We start from the raw sequence: 21,677 nt of genomic DNA on the forward strand, positions 1-21,677 counted from the left end.
ACCCTTGCCAGTGTTAGGGGAAAACCCCGCAGATTTTTGCAAAGACAATCGGAGGGGGCCAGGTCTTGTTTTAGCCAAGGATTGGGTGGCTTGGAAGCACAGGTTCCCCCCGTTTGGCTGAGGAGTGATCTTTGCCTTCTGGGGGGCCAGAAAAACGGCCTCTTGGGGTGCACAGGGCCGCTCAGTTTCTGAAAACACCCCCCCCCCACTATAAGGCCTGACTTGCAGGTGGTGCAGGCATGTACGTAGCTGGCAGCCCAATGTGAGACTGACGGGCGCCATTGCCCAGCGTGGCTTAGGTGAGAATCGGAGATTGTGTTCCCTGCAAGACCATCTTTGAGGTTGCAACCCTGCCTGAGTTAAACCAGCACCCTGCTCCCCTGTTTCTCTCTCTCTCCTATGCTTTCTGTCCTGCGTCTGCCTTTTGGATCAGGCCTTCTCCGCCCGCCACTCTCTTGAAGGAAAAGCCTCTCAAGAAATGGGCCCGTCCTGTCCAGTTTCGGTGCTGACCAGTTGCTGTCCACTTGGCACCTGGTGCCTTCCCTCCTCGGTCGGTTCACCCGGATCAGCCGACTTGCTGGGAAAGCCATCAGCAAATACCTTGGATGGAGGAAAATGGGTTTTTAATCCCTGTGTCATAATGAGACTGGGATAATCTGGGACTGGCAGAAGGTGGGCTGATGGTTCTGAACTGGGGGAACCCCTTCGGGCTATGGATGGGGAAAAAGACGTCATGTCCTTTGTTCCATAGTTCTTCCCCGCTCCCCTCAAGTAGAAAGTTGGGGAAAGAGGCTTCTCCCAACAGGCTAGCTTTTTATTTGCAGGGAACTTTTCATACAGGAGGCCAGACAGTTGCCTGCTCCCTTGCTTTCCTTTTTTTTTTTTCTTTTCCGACAGATGTGGACCGCGTCTCATCAAAATGTGCATCCAACCTAGGGATGTAAATGTTTACTAATTTCCAGAATTGAGAATGAAACATGTCAAGCCCTCTTCCCCCATGGTTTTCATACCTTTCCTGCATTTTGGCATCTTTTTTTGTACAAGCGTGCACGTTTTGTTGTGCAGATAACTAGGTATTTTGTGCCGTATTTTACACAAAATGTGGTGTTCTATGCAATCCCCCCTTTTCTGCTAATGCTGCTAACTCTACAAAAGAGGGGTGATCTTTCTGCTATTGAGCAGAATAGAAAAAAATGGTCTTGACCAAACCTTTTTTTTTTTTTTTTTTTTTTTGGTCAAGAATGAAATCATTAGGGAGCCTCCGTTTCCTCCGTGGTTCTGAGCTCATTGTTTGGGCTCAGCCATTGGAAGGGCTGAGGAGGAAGAGATGCTCCTCTCTGGTCAAGCACAAACAATTTCCGAAAGCTTTTGATATCCAAAACGAAGCTTGAAACAGTTTTATTACAGAATAAAGAGGAAGCGCATCCCATCAGCCCAGCTCTGCCAAAACGAATCTTTCGTAACAAGACTTTTTTTTTTTGCAATCCACAATCGGTCCCACTTTGCAAAGGACAAAAAGGGTCATTTTGAAGTCCACCCGCCACCCAGTAAGAAAAGGAGGATTGTTGCCCACAAGAGCGAGACCAGATAATGTGGCAAAGTTAGGAGAACGCCTCCCAGATCAAACAACCATAGAAGAAATCTCATCCAACCCTGTTGAATGGATGTTCAGAGAGTCAGGTACCCATCCGGTAGAGCGCTGGTTCCCCAGCGTGGCTTCAGCTTTTGTCTGTAACGTACAGAACAGCGACTAGAACGTTTCTCGTGGTGCGTTTAGATTCAAGATCGACTCGAAAGAGGTGAGAGCCAGCCTTGCTTTGCAAAGACCAGCTCAAGGAATTCCTTCCAGCCCAGGCTGGGAGAGAGAGGGGCGGGTGCCTTGGAAAAGTTCATTCCCCAGAGTCCAGTCTCAACCACGTGCCAGGTGGGGAAGTCAAGGCTACCATCCTCTGGCACGGTCAGTAAGAGCCGGCCGGCCTGGCTCTGGGGCACCTTCACAGTTGTTCGCCTTGATCGGTCACAAATAATAGTCATGTACAGTTAAGTTGCGCGGAACCCGGCCCACGAGGAAAGTAATCGCTAAGAATTCAGGAGCTGCTTCACGCGCTCCAGAAGCAGAAAACATTCGGTCATGAGTTGGTGCCAACAACAACAAAAAAGGCCGCCTGGCCCACCGGCAGCCATGCCGCCTTGGTGCCGCCAGTGACCTCGGGGCCTGGTTGGCATGCAAAGGAATCCATCTTTGAGAACCGTGTGCCTGTTGAGGCGCTCAGCCTGACCCGCAGCGCTGAGGTCAGCACACAAGGAATGAAGGGGGTCGTTGTGCCCAGAGGGACGCCTGGGACCCGGCGGTGGCCAGGAATGGCAAAGAGGAAGGGGAGGTCCCTGGCGCGAGACATTCAAGCCCGAGACATGAATGATGGGGGGGGGGGTCTGCAGGGTCACCATTCAAGGGCAGCCGTGCGCCTCTTTGGCTTGAGGACAAGGACCGGAGGGGTCTAGAGCGAGGGCGCAGGGGTCCTGCCCTCTTGAGAAAGGCCTGGGGGGGGGGCTTCAGCTCACACTATCCATGACCCCAGGATCTCGGCCCACATCTAGCAGGGGAGCCAGAGGGCTGGACCTCAATGCACTTGCATTTAAAGGGGGCTGGGAGGTGGCTGAGAAGAGGGTCGGGGGGAGCAACAGGCACCCCTGTGAAGCCGAAGCGCTGGCTCAAAGGGGCTCCGTGGGGCCAGCCACCCCAACCTGTCCGTCCCTCTGAAAGCCTGCCGAGCCCACCTGGGAACGGAACGGGCAGGGCTATGAAGCCTTCATGCCCATCGCTGCCCGTTTCTTCCACCGTTGCTTCGGGAACTCCCAGAATCGACGGCCATTCCCTTCCCGACGGCGCTCCCACCTGCCCTCCACTTTGGCTCCAGCGGGCCCATGAAGCCTCTCTCCTCCTCCTCCACGTGGTTACCTTGGGGTCAGAGAAGGGCAGCCAGAGGGAGGACGCAAGGACCTGCCGGGGTCTTTTTGGTCTCTCCTCTTGCCAACCTGGCCAAAAAGTGCCCCCATGGGAGGTGTGTGGGCCCTGTGGGACCCAGCAGGCGGGCGCCAGGACGGGCTCGGGGGTGGGTGGGTTGTCCAGCACTGCTCTCCCGGCTGGTTCCCGGAAGCCCAGAAGACTCCCTCGAAGGCCTCAGAGGCACGAAGGAAGTCCCCAAGGGACTCCGCCCGGGGATGCCCAGAGGGACCCTCAAGCCCCCTGGCATCAGAGCCACCACAGCCGGGCCAAAGTGCCCCTTGCCCGGTTCAAGAAAGGGACAGAGATTGGTCACAGGCCAGAGGAGGGAGCAGGCAGGAGCGCCCCCGCTTGGGGAGCCGGCCCCCTGCCGCCTGAAGACAGCCCTCCCCCCACCCATCAGTTCTTGGCGGAGGCTCGCTGTCGGTCAGCGCAGGCCTGCAGCGTCTCCCGGATGCCTGTCTGCCAGTCCTTGACCAGGTCCACCGGAGTCACTCCCGCCTGTCGAAAGAAACAATCACCCAGGTTACTAACTTTGCCAGGCTTTCCCTCTGGAAAGGCTAGAAGGAAGGGGCTTCCCTGCCGCCGTTCAATCCCATGTCCCCCCCCCTCTCTCTTTTCCCCCTTTCCAGCTGGGCTGCAAAGCCTGGGTGTTCAGAAGATGGGGAGAGGGCTGTAAACCACGTATTCTATCCCTTGGCCATGGCAGGGATTCCAGAGAAGCAGCGGGGAATAGAAGGTGTTAGAAGCCACCCTTTTTGCAGAGCTGGGACCTAGCCTAAAAAAGGTAGCAAAGAAATGCCCCTTCCTCACCTCGTTCTGGACGCCAAGGCCGGCGCCGTACATCAGCAGCGTCTTCACCGCCTTGAAGCGCCCTAGCCGGACTGCGTCATGAAGCGGGGTGTCTCCTTCCTGGCCAGGAGTGTGGGAGGAAAGGAGATGGTGAGTGTCTGTGGTCTCCCCTGGGCCTACAAATCCCATGGGCATCGGCCACACTGGCTGGGGATTCTGGGAGTTGTGGTCCCAAAGATACTTTTCTGGGTTCATTCCTTGCACCCAGGGGAGAAGAAGCCTCTCTCTGCTCAAGACCCCGAGCAAACCCCTCTGGGTAATTCAGCAATGTACCAATAAATACTGAGTCCTGGAAAGACCACCACCGTACCGTGTTTGCATGCTCTCCAGAGAACGAAACTTAAAAACCCACACCCTGATTTTTGCAGCTGGCCAGCATCTGTTAAGTAAACAGCTATTAAATTTGCCCTTATTTTGTCGAACTGGCTTTGCTGGAAGCCCATCTTTTGGGGGGAACCACAAACCCAAGAACACTCGGGTGGCTAGGCTGCCACAAAGAGGTTGGGAGGTGGGTTCTGGAGAGGAACATTTCTCAGCGCAAGCCAGAGGCTGCGCAGCTCCGCAGTCCCTCTTTTCTCAGTTACTTCCCTCCCCGCTCAGATCGCGCGTTCACATCCACATGCGCTCCTCCAGACAGGCCCACGTTCCTCATACCTTGTCTTGAGCGTTGATGCTGGCCCCACAGGCAATGAGGTGCTCTGCGCAGTCGGAGTGGCCCGTCCGGACGGCCACATGCAACGGGGTGCTCCACAGCTGCCAGACAATAAGAAACACCCCCCTCCGACTCAGTGGCGGGAATGGCTGCAGGATTCTGGGGGTGGGAGTGCCGAACCCCACCACCAGCTCAGCCCAGAGCCGGCTGGGAAACGGCATTCGTGAAAGAAGAACTCCTTTTTCATACAGGTGGAAGTGGGGGCCGGGCCGTGGGGCTCACCTTGTCCCGAGTAGAGATCTTGGCTCCCCGGCTGATCAGGCGCTTGAGGATCTCGAGGTGTCCCCCACGGCAGGCCCAGAACAAGGGGGTGGCCTCCAGCTGTGTCCAAGCAGAACAGGGCCGTTACACAGGGCAGGGGAGGGGGAAACCCCAGTCTCGGGGGCTTCAACCGTCCCTTCCTGAGGGCCAAATTGGTTTTCCTGAGGTCCCTCAAATAGCCACCACCCCGTAACGCCTTCGGGGCCAGACTGCAGACTTTTGCAGAGATTCTCCCATATCGAGAAGCCAGCCTGCTTTCCCTAAGGCTTAAATTACCACGAGGAAGGGCTTTAAGCTAAAATAAAACAGGTTTCCATCCTTTTGCCTGGACTGTGGGCCCCGAGAACATCTCTGACTTTGAGTGTTACTCTCAAGCTAAACACATTTCTCTACCCTTAGTAGCCTTGGCAGAATGTTGAATTCTGCCTGGAAAACATGGCACAAAGCACAGGGACCTAGAGAGCAAAATTAGCTTTAAGTCTCCCCTGAGTAGACCGCTCCTTAAGGTTCTCATCCGCTGGCACTTACAGTCTCAATAACACACTCTGAGACATCGATAAGAGAAAGAACAAAGGCTTCCATTTACAGTTCTGCACAGATTTTTTTTTAAAAAAAGCATACTGTACAAAATCGACCAGTTACCCAAACAGGCCTTAACAGATATATATAGCCTGCTTCCAGCAGACGGCTTTCTAACTGTATAAATGGCTAATGGCCAGCAGATGACCACATAACTGACTGAAAAAGCAGGTGGGGGAACGAGGCATGGCTCTAGCAGGAAATGAACAATTGGTCAACTGCTGGACTGATGGAGGGTCAGTCACCCCAGGCAACGGCACAAGGCTGAGATAATTCCAACCAAGGTATGTCATCATCCTGGGAGAGACCCAGGAAGGGAAAGGACCGCTCACGCCGTAAAGATGGGCACAATCTTTTTGAGCCGGCATTAGGGGACAGGAAGGCTGTCGCTGGAGAAGACTCACCATATCTCTCGGTTCCAGTTTGGCCCCGGCTTCCAGCAGCTTGTCCACCGTCTCTGCATGGCCACGTAAACAGGCCCGGTGCAGGGCTGTACATTTGAACTGCAATCGGGGGGGGGGGACACAGGGGGGGTTGGTTTAGGGGTACCGGTGGTTCTGTGCCAACCTGCCCCTACAATCCTGTCCTTCTCTTCCCGAAGGCACGTCAGTCGCCTCCTCCCCACTCAGGGAGCGCTCCTGTTTCATCCTCGCCAGTCTCCCCAAAAAAACCTGCAGGTTGTTTTTTTTTTAGACCACCCTTTTGCAAAAAGATTTTTTTAAAAAAAAACTGTGGGTGAACCATTAACATCCATGACATCTCAGTTCTGCGAGCAAGAACAGTAACGGCTTTTTCCGATGGGGAAATTGCGAAGCAGAGAGCGCATGCAGGACCTGACGGATCAAAAGCAAAGCATGATTTAAACGGTTTTGAGCAGATGCAAATTTATGTGGGTATAATCAGCCCACTAATCAGCTAGATGTTTTTAATTAGAGAACTGGGCATGTATAAAATGTGAGTGAAGGAGGATTCTGGACAATATTTCTTGTGGCAGGCAGATGGAGCTGTTCCCCTGAGAACACAGCCCGCTCAACCAGGAGGCAAAGGGAGGAAGCTGGAACTTCATTTTGTTTTCAAAGGCAGAGACACCTTTTCAGTTACCCAGTTTGGAAACTTAACTTTTTTTTTTTTTTTTTTTTTTGGAATACAACTTCCAGAACTCATGGGTGGGAGTGGCCATGCCAGCTGAGGGGAAATCTGAGAGCTGTAATTGAAACACTATTTCCCCCCAAGCTCTGTTTATTACTAAAAAGGTGGTGGTGGTGGGAATGAATTACAAATAACTCGTAGTGAGTTACCTGCATGCTCTGTCCCTCTTAATCTTTAACTTCCTAACTAGAATACTGACATTTCTATTTCCCCCTCCTCCCCGTGCCCGCAAGCTGACCTTCTTTCCCCCATTCTCTGTTTCATCATCATGATGCAAACACACATCTCTTTTGAACCCAAGCTCGCCGGGTACCTTGTCGTGAGCGTTGGGGTCCCCTCCATCTTCCAGGTATTTGTTGATCACAGGAACTCGGTTTTCCAGCACGGCTTGAAGGAACTGTGCTGGGCCCACAGATTCTGTCTAAAGAAGACAGGAGAAGGAGTCTCCCCTTAACCAGGGGACCTTGTTGTGGGCGAGGAAATCAGTCCCAGCGCCAACAACAGAACTTCAGATGCGCGTCTTCTGCAGTCCCCCCCCCGAATAATTTCCTCCAAACTCTGGTTTCAAGCAAGGCCGGTAAATACTCACGATCACTTCCGGCTCTTGCTTCTTTGGGCGGACCACTTTTTTCAATTTCTTCTTATTCTTCCGAAGCTTAATAATAGCCTCCAAGTCCTCCAGGCTCTCTATCTTCAGCCTGGAATTGTTGAGTGACTCGAGCTAAGGAGACAGAAAGTTGGAAATTAATTTATGCCAGGGAAAATCCTAATTAGTCAACGGCTTTAAGAACTTGGAAATAAAGCCCGGAACGTTTCTGGCTTCTTATGTGTACATTAGGGAAAACATAGATGTTAAAGCAGCTAATTGAAACTGATTAAGAAAGTTCTGGTTGCATGCCTAGTCAGGTGCATGACCATATGGCCAGCCTCGTGACCAGCATTGTGCAGTCATTTGTTTCCATTCTTTACTGCAACATCTGCACTTTAAAAAATCAACAGCACTCTGGCCTATGTTTAAAAATGATCTGTAGTTGCCTAATTTGTTAAAATGTTTAACGACAGTTTTGCAGTTCCTTGATTTCATGGTTAAACGTCAGTGGAATTATTCTTTAATAACCATAGTTCTCGCTACTTTAATCGGCTTGCTGGCCGTTTCTAATCATTCTTGTATGATATTTGTTTTTAAAAAGTTACAATTGGCATGTGTTAAATTTTCTCCATGTTTTAACTCTGAACAATATTTTTTGGGGGTTGATCTAATTGTTTAATGCTAGCATGTTAACGTGCTTGTGTTTCCAATTCTAGGTTTGTCAGTTTAAAAACAAGTGATCTGTAGGGAAACTATTTAATGGGGGGGGGAAGCAAGCAGACCATATGAGACAATAAGACAGCAGACTATCCCCCCCCCCCATCACAGAATGTTGACTTTCATAAAAGCCCTTGAATTGCAGAGCTGGAAGGGATCTTAAGGACCATCAAGTCCAGCCCTTCTTAAGGAGACATCGTGGGAAACTGAACCCGCAGCCTCTCCCTCTGCAGCCAGAAATCTAAGCCACTGGGTGGGATCGGTTCCAAGGCCCGCCCCACAGATACCGAAACCCACGATAACAGCAAACACGGCACATAGCATGGTCTCTGGCTCTCTCTAGTGGCCAATTCTGGTAACGACATTGTGGAAAGACTTATTTCTAAGATTTTTCTTTTAATTTTTTAGACCACAGAGAAATGAAACCAGAGATACCAATCCTGCAGATACGGGGGGTGGCGGTGGTTTCCTACTGTTCTGCCCCCACGGGGCCATTCAGGAGACATACGACCCTCTTGGGGCACCTGGTCCTCACTCCCCTTCCTCACTCACCTTTTTCTTCTTCTCCTCCTCCACTTTCCTCTTCTCCTTGCTGACTGCTTCCCACACGCCAGCCGGGCCGGAGTGCCAGCTCTCGGGCTCCCGGGCGGCGCCTCTCGCCAGGACTTCGAATCCTCGCACTTTCCCCTCATGCCGTTCACCACTTACCTAGAGAAGGGAAAGGAGCGCATTAAACCTTATTTTTCACCGAACGATGGCCTTTTGGAAAGTAATTCCATGACATGGCTCATTCAAATACTTGGGGAAAGTAATGGGTTGCATTGCTTGCTGAGCGGATCGTTCCTTTTCCTTTACATTCAAGTATTAAAAGGAGGTGGGGGGGAACCCTCTTTGGATAGATAGAAGAATGGCATATATTAACATAATGCCTCTAAAATGCCTTAAACTGCCCATAAATGGAAAGCATTTCTTGTTCCACCGTCAAAATTGCTTCATTTCTATTCAGGGAATTTAACTCTCTTCCACTCTTGTAAGTCAAGCCACCCATGCGTTGAAAGCCATGGTTACAGGGCTATTACGTTGTTAGTAACTGTATTTAATTTTTAAAATATTTATGTGTTCCATTCATTTAAAATCCTTTATTTATTCTTTTAGTATAGTTTCCCCTTCTTTCTTTAAATAAAGAAATATGGGACTTCCTCCTTCCAGGCTTTGAAGAGAGGGTCTTTTTTGCCCCCAAAGCTGAGTCGCCCTCACATTCCCTCCTGAGGGCTCTGTCGCTCTCTGCCTGAGCTGATCAGTTCCTCCGAAATAGCTGACCTGTTCTGAGACGCCCCCTTCCTTTCCCGCCGAGGGAAGATCATTCCCAGGGTTCCAGCCGGCGACATTCCCGTCATGCCACTAACGACGGCTCTTGCCCCTGTTGGATCAGCCTCTATTTATAAGCATGCATGGACTTCTCTTCGGCCTTCCTGGCACACCGCGGAGCCTCGTGCTCAACCTGGAGCACCATCAACGATGAGGCCGGCCAGAGACACTCCGGCGCCTGAGGCAGAACAGCTCAGTGGTGGAAAATCCCCAGCTCCTAATAGGGCACGATCCACCAGGAAATTCTCTCAGGCCCTTCTGTCTTCCACTGCCTCCCAGAGTTGGGTCACATTCATGTTGGTCGCTTCTATGACCCTGTCCAGCCATCTCGTCCTCTGTCGTCCCCTTCTCCTCTTGCCTTCACACTTTCCCAACATCAGGGTCTTTTCCAGGGAGTCTTCTCTTCTCATGAGAGGGCCAAAGTTATTGCAGCCTCAGCTTCAGGATCTGTCCTTCCAGGGAGCACTCAGGGTTGATTTCCTTTAGAATTGATAGGTTTGTTCTCCTTGCAGTCCAGGGGACTCTCAAGAGCCTCCTCCAGCACCACAATTCAAAGGCATCAATTCTCTGGCGGTCAGTCTTACTTATGGTCCATCTCTCATTATCTACCTTACTATTATTTACAGGCTCAGAATTCGGGAAACACAGCCTTTAAAAAGAATAAATCCCATTGGGTAAGACCCTTGGACATGCTGCCCATGGGATGCTGGAAATACTCATCCCCAAAACAGTAACGTTTCCACACCCCTAAGGAATTAAATGCAGATCTCATGTGCTTTGGGGCAAAAGCACCAGACTTTTGGAGTGGAACTCAAAGCTCTGCCCTTTGCAAAAAATAAAAAATCACCGGATGCAGACTCTCTGCCTTTGACCTTTGCCAGGGAGAAGGGTGGAGGCATGGGGGCTTTTGCTAAATTCTGTTAAATCCAGATACTAATGAACAATCAACCATGCGCCCTGCAAGAAGCCCCCCCATCCCTGATCTCACCAGGGGAGGGGCTCTTTTTCCGTCTGTTGAAAGGATCCCAACCTTCAGAGCAAAACAAATGACCCAGCTGCTCATACATCATTAGCTATACAATTCATTAGCTTGACTACACAATGAAAACATCACATCAGGACGTGGGTCGCTTCGTGGCGCTGCGTACTGGCCTTCTCGCTTGGCAAAGGGAGGCACCTGCCTCAGGTGAGGAAGGCAGGCAAAGAGCGCAGCCGGCCAGGCCAGCCTTTCTGGGACATGGGAGTCCAGCGTTTTGGAAGCAAAACCCACACCTCTCACGGAGAGGCTGGTAGATTCTGGGACACGTCGTCCCAAGCCCTCGTTTTTCCCCCCAAGGCTGTGCTCTACGTCAAGCTACCGAGCTTTCTCCAATTTGCAGGTATCTGGCACACCTCATGGGGTTGCAGCTGACACGCCACAAGCCACAAACCTGCCCACCTTGCGGGCGGTTCCAAACGCCAGGCCCTTCCAAACGGCCCGCTCTTAGAAGTCACCGCCCGCTCAAAGACACAGGATCATCATCTTTACAGCTGTTCTGTGTACAGGGGTTGTGGCCCATGTGAAGCTTGTCGTGGGGCCTCTCCATACTGGTCTAGGCTGCTCCGAGGATGATGGAGACACCACCTCTCTTGAGAGATGCACTTAAGATGCGATCAGGTGGTCAGAAACGGTCCTTGTTTATGCTTTGTCATCATAAGCTTTTAAAAACTCTTGAGTCACTTCCATGTCATAAAGGCACAGGAATTGTGTCTTTTCTATTCAAGTATTTTTAGTTCTCCTACTAAAAAAAGAGACGCTTTGATCACACCATTGACGTGGATAATTTTCCAGTCACAAACACACGTAAAGAAAGTCACGTTCCCTCCGTGAGCACGTTTGAACACACCAGATCTGGGGGATGGAAGAAGGCCACGCAGGACGACTGTTCTGCTGCACAGATCTAGGCATTTTGGCTTTTAAAAACACTCGTCAGAAATGGACTGGAACAAATTGAGCCGCTACGAAAGCTCCATCCATCCATCCGCCTTGCGGGCAGGGGAAGGGAAGCTGCAGAAGCTTAGGCCAGATAAAACAGGGTCATCTTTGAGGGGCCACAAGGCCATTGCTTTTTGCTGCCGAGGGGGGGGCAGTGGGCCAGCACCCCTTGGCCACTGGAAAGATGAACTGACCTCAGCTGCTTGGATCCAAACCCGCTTAACTGGACATCATACAGAAAACCCAAGACAAAATCTAAATACTTCAAATCAATACAAGAGGCAACCGCTGTCGGAAACAGTTCTTCATAATACGCTGGTTGACGTAGCAGAAAACGTGGGAGACGCCTTTGTTATAACGTGATGACTTGTTATAAGTTGATAAGTATTATGACAAGTAGACTAAAATTGTCTTCCTTCCTTCCTTCTTTTCCTTCCTTTCTCCCTCCCTCTTCCTTTTCTTTTCTTTTTCCGGTGGAAATTTAAATCCACCCCTGGAGAGCTTGTCTTCAAACTGTGGCTTGGTTCCACGTTCTAGACCAGCCTTAAATATGAGAAACCCCCTCCCCATTCAGTACGCAGTCCCAACGGGGTTCTGGAAAAGCCTGTCTCATCAGAGACCTGGCCATCCAAATGCAGGTGGGGGGTTCCCCTCTCTTCACCCACCCACCCGCCCGCCCACCCCAAATGCCATCCATCCTCTTACCAACTGCTGGATGCTGAAGAGATCCATGGTCCCCCTGTCTTCCAGAACCGCAACGCTCACTCCCCAGCACCTGGCGTGGGCAGCCGGTTTTATTGCCGCCCTGAGGAGGGTGGGTTTGGGCTGTAGTCCAGAACAACGCCCTCTCCACCGTTCCCTGGGTCCAGCAAACTGGATAATTCAGGTGCCATGTAACACCGGCTAAAATAACTTGATAACTTCACACATTTCCGGAATGTGACAGTGATGGAAGAAGGAGGGACAGCAACAAGATTCCCCAAACCCAGGGAATGGAGGGTCTCATGACATGAGCTGGAGGGCTGGGAACAGATTTGGGATAAAACAGGGTATCGGCTTAAGTTCTAGCCCAATTTGCAAGTGAGGAGAGAACCCGGGAACCAGATGACGTCAGAATCCTACAGGCACTTCGGTCTTGGTACGGTTGTGCTGCCGAGGCATTAACACTAGCCAGGCATTTTAATTAGCAACTACCGGCGCCCTGAATTGATTACCGTTGGGGCTATTTTGATGATGGAGAGGTGATGGATCCTGAATGACGGAAAATGAGCTAGCAGGCCAAGCATCTCACAAAGATCACCATTCTCGTTAGCCAGCAACCTTTTGGGAAAAAAGTATCAACTTTGAGGCCATATTTGAGATGACCAACGGAAGGAAACGTGACAGATGAAACTTCAGTCTGGCCTACCCACCTGCTCTGTGATCTTAGGAAATGCATGGTGCTCCTAGCCTCATCTGGAAATCTCGACTAATACTATTGGCTTCACACAAGAAGCGCATTCCTAAAATAATGTAGAGGCTGGGTAGCTCAGTGGTTTAGGGACCTGGCTACGGAGCCAAAGGTTGAGAGTTCAATTCCCCTCTTGTGTCTCCTGGGAGAAGAGCCAGCCCGGGTAGCCTTGGGCAAGCTGCACAGTCCCAGGTCTCCCCCTAGAGGAAGGAAAGGGTATAGCACTTCTAAATATTGTCTCCATTGAAAACCCTAAAAAGGGTTGCCTTAAGTCAGAATTGATGACGGCCCATGATTATTGTTACGGTATTAAGGTAAGTATGTGGGCAGTTCATGCCCGCTTGAGGTGTTTTGGGGCTGCAACAACCATTGCTCTTCACCAACAGCTGTGCTGGTTAGGGATGAGATATGCAAAGGCATAACAGTTAGAAGGCCATAAGTTGTCCAGCGGTTATGAAGGACTTTTGAATCAAGACAGGGATTCTCTGCTTTGATCCCCCAGATCTTTCGCATTTCCGCTCTCAGCATGGCCAGAGGTCAGGGAATCTTGTCAAAACATCTGGAGGACCCAACAGAGAACCACTGGATCAAGAAGCTGGTTTATGAACCAGGGAGCTCAAAACCCACTTTTCTTCCATGAACTTACCGGCTGGTCTTCTACCAGCCTCTCCTAGCCTCTAGCCCGCTGGTTCCCAACCTTGGGTCCCCAAACGTTATTGGATTAAAATTCCCATAAGTTTTCACCACCAGCTGGACTGGACAGGATTTCTGGGAGTCGTAGTCCAAGAATATCTGGGGACCCCAGGTTGGGAACCACTGCTCTACCCAACCCCATGGCCACCATGGAGAGGTTACGTACAACCCAAGACCAATATGACTGGCCTCCCTTAAAGGATGACAAGGAGCAATGAAACAACATAACAAGAAGTGCTCTATACACACTAAAGCACAATGCACATTCATATTATAATAAATCCACAGTAACTTTTATGTGTAAAGGGTACAGCCTTAGGCATTTTCTCCTTGTCATTTGGCACACAGTCAAGATTTAGAAAGAAGTCCAGAGAAAGAACAGGACAGAGACCAGTCGCCTCTTCTCACCCTTCGGCTTTCATGGACATCACAATTTTCTGCTCAGGCTAATAGGAGTTTGGGAAAGTTGCTTTTTTTGGACTACAACTCCCATGAAGCTTTTGTCGGTGCGGGCTGAAATATTCCGGGAGAGGCAATACCAAAAAGGAAAAATATAAAATAAAAACTACCTTTTCTGATCTCTCAGGTTGATAAATGGAGAAGACCGACAGGCTAAAATTTGAGCCGCTTTGCCCCACCTCCCTGACCCAGCCCCCCACTGGCTTCTTCCTAAAGAACCTCCCCCCCCAAAAAAGGGATCGGTCAAAGGAATGGGTTACAGGGATTTGAAAGCCAGAATTCTGTGTCATTAGCCTGCTAAGAGTTCAAATTTCAGGTACAAGACAAGCAGGATGAAAATAGCACCAAGATAGGATGATATTTAATCCCAGGGAGATGCTATTCCATCTCACCTCCCTCCCAGCCTCAGCATCAAAGGGCTCAAGCTGACAAGAGAGAGACTCTGGGTCTCTGACATTTTTTGGATGGAGACTCCAGGATCAGTAAGGTGGGGCGGGCAAGGTCAGAAGCCAGCAGTGGTTTGTCCTTTCAAGGTTGGCATAAAAGGGTTAGCCGGGGGATGGAGGGCTAGCGCATGCTGCTTTGTGGACTCTGAGCACCACAGGATACCCAGAGATCTCTCTGCTCAATACGAGGGATGCAATTACAGGACACCACCACATCAGCAAAGTGCCCGCTCACCTGCTGGCACTCTCTAATGTGAGAGATGCCATTGCTAGCCACTCATGCCCTCCTCCGGTTTCCGTAAGGCATGCATTCCATCCTCCTGGTCCAAGGATCGGTCCAGGAGCATCGTCCCAACATCATACCTTTACGGGTGGCTTCAGCGGGTCATGACTTACGCCTCGGTCTTAAAAGCAACTTCCAAGCTGTGCCCATTCTGACGCTCAGGTAATGCTTCCAGGAGCCCACCGAGAACTGCTTCCCACCAAGACATACTTCGCCATTTAAAGCCTGAAGGCTGGATATAAATAGGCCCTGTGCCCATCTGGGAAAAACATTTGGGCAGAGCGGTGACCCACATGTTCCTAACGACAAAACCAGGTTCTGTTTACTCATCGCAGGACTCAACGCGCTGGAGGATCCAAACATGCCTGTGAGATTGGGTTACAGCCTGGAGTGTTGCTATTTCTGGAATACAACTCCCAGAATCCCGCTCCCCGCACCCTGCCTTTGGATAGGTTGGGGGATTCTGGGAACTGTAGTCCAAAACGCAACACTTGCAAACTCTGGCAGCTTGTTCCTGATGCTCTCCACCCTGAATTAAACCCCAAAGCCCCAGGACAAGCCGCGGCCACGGCTGCAGTCTGAGTAGCAATGAGGACTAGACGCCTGCAGAGTCAACAAGAGATTTATTTATTTATTTATTTATTATTTATTTATTTATTTATTGCATTTATATGCCGCCCATCTAGAGAGGACGAGGGAGGAGAGCAAAGGAACAAGCTGCAGCTGGTGGCAGACGGAAAGGGGGGGGAAGAGCACCTCCAAGTGTTCTACTTCTCCATACTATGATGTTAAACCAGTGGTTCCCAACCTTGGGCGGCCCAGATGTTCTTGGACTACAACTCCCGAAATCCTGGCCAGCACAGCTACCGGTGAAGGCTTCTGGGAGTTTTAGTTCAAGAACATCTGGAGACCGGCCCAAGGTTAGGAACCCGTGTTATACCATGTCACGGAATGTTAAACCCAGAGACAAAGATTACACTCTTTCCCAATCCGAACCTATTCCTTTAGCTGCTTTAAAGGGAAGAGAGAGGAACCCATTTTAGCAAAGCCCATCCTTCCACACACAAAGTAGCTTGTCCCGCCTTCTATCGCACTGAAGAGCAAGCCAGGCCAGAAATGACACAGAGGGTCAGGGAGAGGGAAGGAGACAGGGAGAGAAAGAGCACCGCATCATGTAGCTTTTAACCAAGTCGTTTTTAACCTCCGGAGGTTTGCTCGACTACAAATCCCCTCGCCCCTCTCCAACAGCTAGCCCGGCTGGGGCTCATGGGCCCTGCAGTCCAACCGCATCTGAAGAGCCGCACAGATGGGACATCCTTTGCTCTAAATGGATCGAGGTGGACAGGGAACGCCATGGGCAGGTGTTGCCCGCCCACCCCAGCTAGAAAACCAGAGCATGCCAGCGAGGGAGCCATCTGCCGGAAAAGGGGGGCCCCCAACCCCTCCCCAGGTCCTCTGCAGCCACCGCCCGCCAAGTCACGGGCCTGCCAGCTGCTCCCGCAGGTCTTGGTCCGTGTCGGGGACCAGGTCACAGGCCCGTTTCAGATTCTGGTCCCGGAGGTGTTTCAGGTCCGCATCCTGCGCCAGCAAGAGGCTGCAAAGCTCCCGGTGTCCCTTCTCTGCCGCCTGGAGGAAGAGACGGAAAAGTGTCCTCAGTGCAAGAGTGAAGGGTCAGGCCTTGGGCTCCTTCCCATTGAGGAGGATCCGAGGGAGGGAGGCGCGAACGGAAGGGGAAGCCGGCAAAAAGGGACAGAAAAAGGCATGATAAATGGACGACGGGCGGCAGGATTTAAGCCTCAGGCGCACCTCATGTAGAATCAGTTCAAAGGAGCCTTCGCTTCTCCACAGACACGCACCAAAGCTTGAGAACTGTGTCCCCCCCTTTTTTTTTTACTAAATCATCATTACCATCATCATGTCCCATTAAGTCCATTTTGACTGATGACAACCCTTTCCAGGGTTTTCGAAGCAGAGAATACACAGAAGGGGCTTGACTGTTCTTTGAAGCGAAAGAAGAGGATCAAACACAAATCGGGTAAAATGGTGCAAGTTGGAGACAGGACAACTTTTCTGTGATTGTGGAGAAATTCAATCCATGCAGCACTTACACGACTTTATGCCCAGTCATGCGTACAAGATTTAGCAAATGGGCCAAGATAACGCTATTGTAGTATATTGTTTCTAGTCAAAAATAGTCTAACCTTCCTAACATTTTAATTTTCATATATATATATATCTATGATTGCAAATTGTGCAGTGTTCTATTTGAAAACAGTGTTTTGTGTGCTTTTTTCCCCACCAGAAAATGACCTTCTAGACACGGTCATTTTTGTGAAAGGGGTTGGTGCAGACCCTGAGAGTCTGATGAGGCTGGAAACGACCCGCCACTCTCCGACGGTGCCCTCCTGCGATTGAAGGACACAAGCCAACATGGAGGGAGGAGGTCTGCTCCGCCGCTAAATGCAGTGCTCAGGCTGCTAATCCCATGACAAAGCCCCCATGACGCCCTGGTGAAGCGCTGATCTGCACACCTCCGCTCATTGATGCAGAGCAACCTGGAGGAGCCCCTTCCACCTGCCATACCTTGTGCAAGCAGGTCCTTCCCTCGTCGTCCGCGATGGTCGGATCAGCCCCGTGTTCCAACAGCAGCTCAGCGACTTCGACGTGGCCGCAATAAGCCGCTCGGTGCAGTGGGGTGGCCCCACCGTGAGTCTGGGCGTTGCAGAGGGCGCCGCTCTCCAAGAGGAGGCGGCAGACGTGGTAGTGGCCGTTGCGGCTGGCGTAGTGCTGCGGGGACAGAAAACGTGGCCCTTCAGACTGGACGGCTCAGCTAACGGGTCATCCACACATTCAGCCTCGGTTTATTGCAAAGGCAAGACTCTCAAAGAGCCTGGACCGGCCCCTTAAGGATACGTACCAAAGCCGTGTACCCAAAGGCGTCTGGTTCACTGGGTTTGCCGTGGCGCAAGATCTGACTTTTTACTCTTTCGAGGTCTCCATTCAGAGCCGCACACCAAATCCCTAAAGAAAAGAACACCGTGATTTGATCTAAATCACGAATTAAATTTTTAAAAATTGGGCCGTTTTTTGATTATTTAAATTATTTATTGATTTAATTTATACGCCGCTCCAAGAGTGCAATGCAGTATTCTAAAAAACAAATTTTTAAAAATAAAATTTAAACGTTTAAATCAAGATTTGAATCCCTCTGATATTTTAAAAATTATTGACTTTTTTTTTCCTTTTTTATATATTTATTTAGAAACAGGGATAAAGGGTACAAAAAGAAAGAGGGGATAGAGAAGGAAAATTATTGATTTTTATCCACCCTGTTTTAATCCAACTTCTGATCACGCTCATTCCGAGAAGCGGGGGGGGGGGAGGGGAAGGCGAGAAATAACTCTTTCAAATGGAATTGCAATGCTTAAACTCATTAATCATCTTAAAAGATGCCTTCAACTAAGGGGCATTACGTTCCAGCGGAGAGAAAAAACCCAACAAGCTCATCTTGAGTCAAATTGTCTGTGTCACCAGTGGCAGAAGGTGGCCTTCCATGTAGGTGAGAGTGTTGCGTACCCCCAGACCCTTGTTTCATGCACAAAGGATGCCTCTTTTCAGGCTATGTTTCTTGCACGGCATACACTCACCCACTGCAAATGATTTGCAACCATATGCAAATTGAAACAGTAAATTAAGCCATTACTCAAGAGGCGAAGCAACCTCAACCATCTTGGCCTTGAGACAGAACGGAGAAAAAAAACTTATTTTGTAAGCAGAGAAAAGTTCTGGTGAGGGAGAGGGTGTCTCGGGCCCGCGGAAACCTCTTAGGTGGGGAAGTGCCGTGTCGTGTTTTACCAGGAGCAGGTCCCCAAACCCCTCAGTCTGACAGCTGGTCAGCAGCAGCCAGGTTCTCTAGCCCTGTGCTTCCAGGAATTAATTTCCCTTCCACAGAATGCAAGAGGTGGGTCGGTTAAAAATGGGAGGATTCCCAAATGCTTCATTAGACTGGAAGCTGAGCGAAATTGGGGGACAGAGAACAGAGGCTGAAACTTTAAAGCAAAAGCGGGCACCATGGGAAGGCCAATTTCCAGTGCCACAGCTGTGTTTCCAAACCTTAAGGAGGCCTGTCGCCCCTTCTGGTTTCGTCTGGAAGTCTATGTGGCTCCCCAGGTCAATGGGGAAAATAGGCGTTGGAGGGTCTTTAAATCGTACGTGGTGTAACCTGCCCTGCTGGCCTGCTGTGAAGTGGACCAGAGAGCCACAGACCTCCCACCCTGAGCTCGCCGAAAGAAAGGCGATGCCTAAATTTAAACCCCAAAACAAACAACCCTTTGCAACAAGATCGGAGGGTGAGGACCGAGAGAGACGGCAGGGTTATTTTTACCACCGCAGGAGGACAAAGAAGGGTCAGGGAGAGAAGAGAGAGAGGTTTGATCATGTTTGCTTCCTGATCCACAGGCTCACGTCCCTGCAGACCACGGCAAAGTCATCAGGCATCCCGCACCTCTCTCGAAATCCATCTCGTCCAGAGTCTGGTGAACACTCGGCACCGCCATGGAGTGGTGGGAACAGCAAGAGCCATCCTCATGGTGTCCCGGAGAAGAGGCCATCTGCCGACGTTTGGGAATCCGAGCTTGGGAACCGCTCCCTTAGGAACTGGTGGGCTGCCGTGGCTGGGGTGGATCCCCAACGGCCCTCTGTTTTTTCAAAAAAAGATAAAAGGAAAATATTCTGAGCTTTTTTCCCAAAAGGACTGATTTTTCCCTTCCATGCCAGGCTGGGTTGCATCTAAGGCAGTCCCCCAGGCCCTTAAGCCATTCCGTTCTTTACTTTTCTTCCTCCCTCCCTCCATTCCTTTTATCCTGAATGATCAGCTGTAACCATCTGTACTTTTCATTTCTCATTTCACGACCAAATCATTCTACCTTCCATGACCAAAAGCCAATTTCTCTCACTAGTGGAAGAGCAAAATGTACATTGGTACTGTTTTCCCTGGATGAAATTGATTATCTGTTTTTAATCTGAATATTCTATGTGTTCTGCTTTCTTATATTCTCAAATTGATTGGCTCCTTTGATGTAAACCACCCAGAATAGCATCCGGCATTTATCAGTGAGTATGCAAGTTTGTCTGTTAAATAAATAAATATGTTTCCACGCTCTGCAGCAGCCAAAGTATATTCCAAATGTATAATGCTTTTTTTGGGCGGGGGGGGCAATCAAGGCTTGCATCAGCTTTCACAACACACACACACACCCTGGGGTTTGGTGCTTAAGCCCGTGGAAGACGGTCGGCTGCAAAGGAAACGAACACAGCACAGCGAGGGGAAGGTACGCTTTCCTGCAACGAGGACTCAAGCTCGGGGGATCGGCACATGCTTGGCATACAGAATGTTCCAGGATGAACCTTCCTTACAGGCTGCTGGGATGGAGGGAGAGACGCTCCCGGTCAGAGGGGAGGTGCCAGCTAACAAAGGGGCCAGGAAGAGAAGGCCCCAGTTCAAATCCCAAGCGTTGCCAATGAAACATGACAAGGAACTGGTAATTTCCTGCAAACCTTTGGATTAGCAAGGCTCCTGACCTCATCTGTCGTTCCCCCCCCCCCAAATCCAGGTGTTCTTGTCCTTTCAGAGCTTAGCTGTAACCCAACAGTAACTGAAATGAGTTAGGAAAATGAATTTCCCAGCAGCAATATATGATGAGCGTCTCCTGCTGTCGCAGATGTATTTTGGGTTGGGCTGATTCTGAGCGAACCGTTAAGGTCCGTTGGCCCTACAAAAGCCCTGCTCTGGAGGGAGACGGAAACGGCTAGAGCCGGTTCGCCCCCCCCCCCCGCTTGCATCCGTGCAGCGGCTTCTGTGGGTATGTGTGTGTGTGTGTCGCTCTCTTTGGGAAGGCTTTGAGAGACCCTTGCCACAACGAGGGGGGGGGGCCCTGCCCTTCCACACTCACCCTCTCCAGGGCTCCTCGGGGTGGCAAGGGGAGAGAGCCCAACTTAGGAAGCACTTCCAGGCATGGAAAAAAAAGAAAAAGAGACAATGCAAAAAGCCTTGATGACTCTTACTGTGCACTGCAACCCCCAGCATCCCCAGACAGCAGGGGACAGGGGATTGTGGGAGTTGTAGTCCAAACGGAGCAATAAAGCCTTGTTTGCAGGATTAAACTTACTGCCACCTGTGCGACTGCAGCTCCTTTTTTGACGCCGAGAAAAGGAACTTTTCCACTCTTTGCCTCTCCTAAAGACATAAATGGAAAGGGGGGGGGGAAGCCTTTTATTCCTTGCAACCCCCCCCTCCCAATTTCCAGAGGCGCCCCCAGGCCCAAAACCACCGCTGTCCCGAGCCTGGAGGTCTTGCTAACAACAAACCTGCAAAGGGGGCTCCTAAAATCTTCCAAAAAAAACCCCCCAGCAACCCACTGACGAGCTAAATGCCCCCCCCCCCGCAAAGGGGAACCACCAAAACCCCATTTCTTTGCTGCCAGGAGCCATCTTACCTCTTGCCGTCGACAGACATCAGCGGCGCCCAATCAAAGGCGGCCTGGGCGGGGAGAGACGACGAATGAGGTGAGGAGGAGGCGCCGAGAGGCGGGGCTCTTGCAGTTACAGCGAATCTCCACGAGAGGGCGCGAAGGAACGCGTACTGTATTATTATTATTATATTTTTTTTCCCCGAGCCCTCTTTCTTGTCTTTTGTTTTGGTTTCTTTTAAAAAGAGAGAGAGGCTCCTTACCTGTAAGGCTGTTTCTTCGAGTGGTCCTCTGTGGATCCACACCAGTGGGTTTAGACTGCGCCTACAGGTTGCTTATCTCTTTTTATTTTGCTTTGTTATTTTGAAACAAGTCAAGGCCATTAAACAATATTGATTGATTGATTGATTGATTCTTCATTAGATTTCTGTCCCTCCCATCTCTAGACCAAGGGTCTACTCTGGGCAAATCCCTGCCATTTCTATAAGGACAGAGATCAATTTCAGCCAGGATGCAACTCTTACCCCTTTAAAAAAAAAAGAAACTTCCAGGCTAGCCCTTGTGTGTGTTTTCTGTAGCCAAAATATGTCTTCCTGAGCATGTGCAAAATTCTTTGCCTTCACCACTAGGGAATCCCGCAACAGTGGCCATTCACCCCATGATTAGGCCATGG

At 50.5% G+C, this 21,677-nt stretch overlaps 2 protein-coding genes across 3 annotated transcripts; both read right to left on the reverse strand.

Moving 5' to 3' along the window:
• Window positions 1-1,366: 1,366 nt before the first annotated feature.
• ANKRD23 (ankyrin repeat domain 23) lies at window positions 1,367-12,843 on the reverse strand. Of its 2 annotated transcripts, none has more exons than XM_072979088.2 (9): window positions 12,421-12,843; window positions 8,416-8,571; window positions 7,147-7,278; window positions 6,871-6,978; window positions 5,813-5,911; window positions 4,791-4,889; window positions 4,511-4,609; window positions 3,818-3,916; window positions 1,367-3,505 (listed from the first exon to the last, which is right to left on the reverse strand). In XM_072979088.2, exons 1-9 carry the CDS (start codon window positions 12,490-12,492, stop codon window positions 3,404-3,406), a joined length of 966 nt encoding a protein of 321 aa, XP_072835189.2. In that variant the 5' UTR covers window positions 12,493-12,843; the 3' UTR covers window positions 1,367-3,403. The 2 variants fall into 2 exon arrangements, with proteins under 2 accessions (XP_072835189.2, XP_072835190.2); XM_072979089.2 differs by lacking the exon at window positions 12,421-12,843 and adding an exon at window positions 11,912-12,410.
• A 777-nt stretch (window positions 12,844-13,620) lies between these two features.
• ANKRD39 (ankyrin repeat domain 39) lies at window positions 13,621-20,984 on the reverse strand. Its single transcript, XM_020780214.3, has 5 exons — window positions 20,705-20,984; window positions 19,042-19,234; window positions 17,455-17,558; window positions 17,121-17,324; window positions 13,621-16,163 (listed from the first exon to the last, which is right to left on the reverse strand). The coding sequence occupies exons 2-5, from the start codon at window positions 19,145-19,147 to the stop codon at window positions 16,014-16,016; spliced, it is 564 nt and encodes a 187-aa protein (XP_020635873.3). The 5' UTR covers window positions 19,148-19,234; window positions 20,705-20,984; the 3' UTR covers window positions 13,621-16,013.
• Between the last annotated feature and the right edge of the window lie 693 nt (window positions 20,985-21,677).

Source organism: Pogona vitticeps, chromosome 8 (genome assembly GCF_051106095.1).
Source record: "Pogona vitticeps strain Pit_001003342236 chromosome 8, PviZW2.1, whole genome shotgun sequence".
NCBI classification, from domain to species: Eukaryota; Metazoa; Chordata; class Lepidosauria; order Squamata; family Agamidae; genus Pogona; species Pogona vitticeps.

What these genes read in the sequence shown, in the direction of transcription:
- ANKRD23 (XM_072979088.2), bottom strand. Translation starts at nt 12,492, where the DNA reads ATGCTTGGCCTGCTAGCTCATTTTCCGTCATTCAGGATCCATCACCTC. An exon ending in AGGAGGAGAAGAAGAAAAAG is followed by an intron (nt 7,279 to 8,415) that starts GTGAGTGAGGAA and finishes CTGTCTCCTTAG; the next exon opens with CTCGAGTCACTCAACAATTC. An exon ending in AACTGGAACCGAGAGATATG is followed by an intron (nt 4,890 to 5,812) that starts GTGAGTCTTCTC and finishes GCTTGGACACAG; the next exon opens with CTGGAGGCCACCCCCTTGTT.
- ANKRD39 (XM_020780214.3), bottom strand. Translation starts at nt 19,147, where the DNA reads ATGGCCTCTTCTCCGGGACACCATGAGGATGGCTCTTGCTGTTCCCAC. An exon ending in CGAGATGGATTTCGAGAGAG is followed by an intron (nt 17,559 to 19,041) that starts GTGCGGGATGCC and finishes TCTTTTCTTTAG; the next exon opens with GGATTTGGTGTGCGGCTCTG. An exon ending in CCTTTGGGTACACGGCTTTG is followed by an intron (nt 17,325 to 17,454) that starts GTACGTATCCTT and finishes CTGTCCCCGCAG; the next exon opens with CACTACGCCAGCCGCAACGG.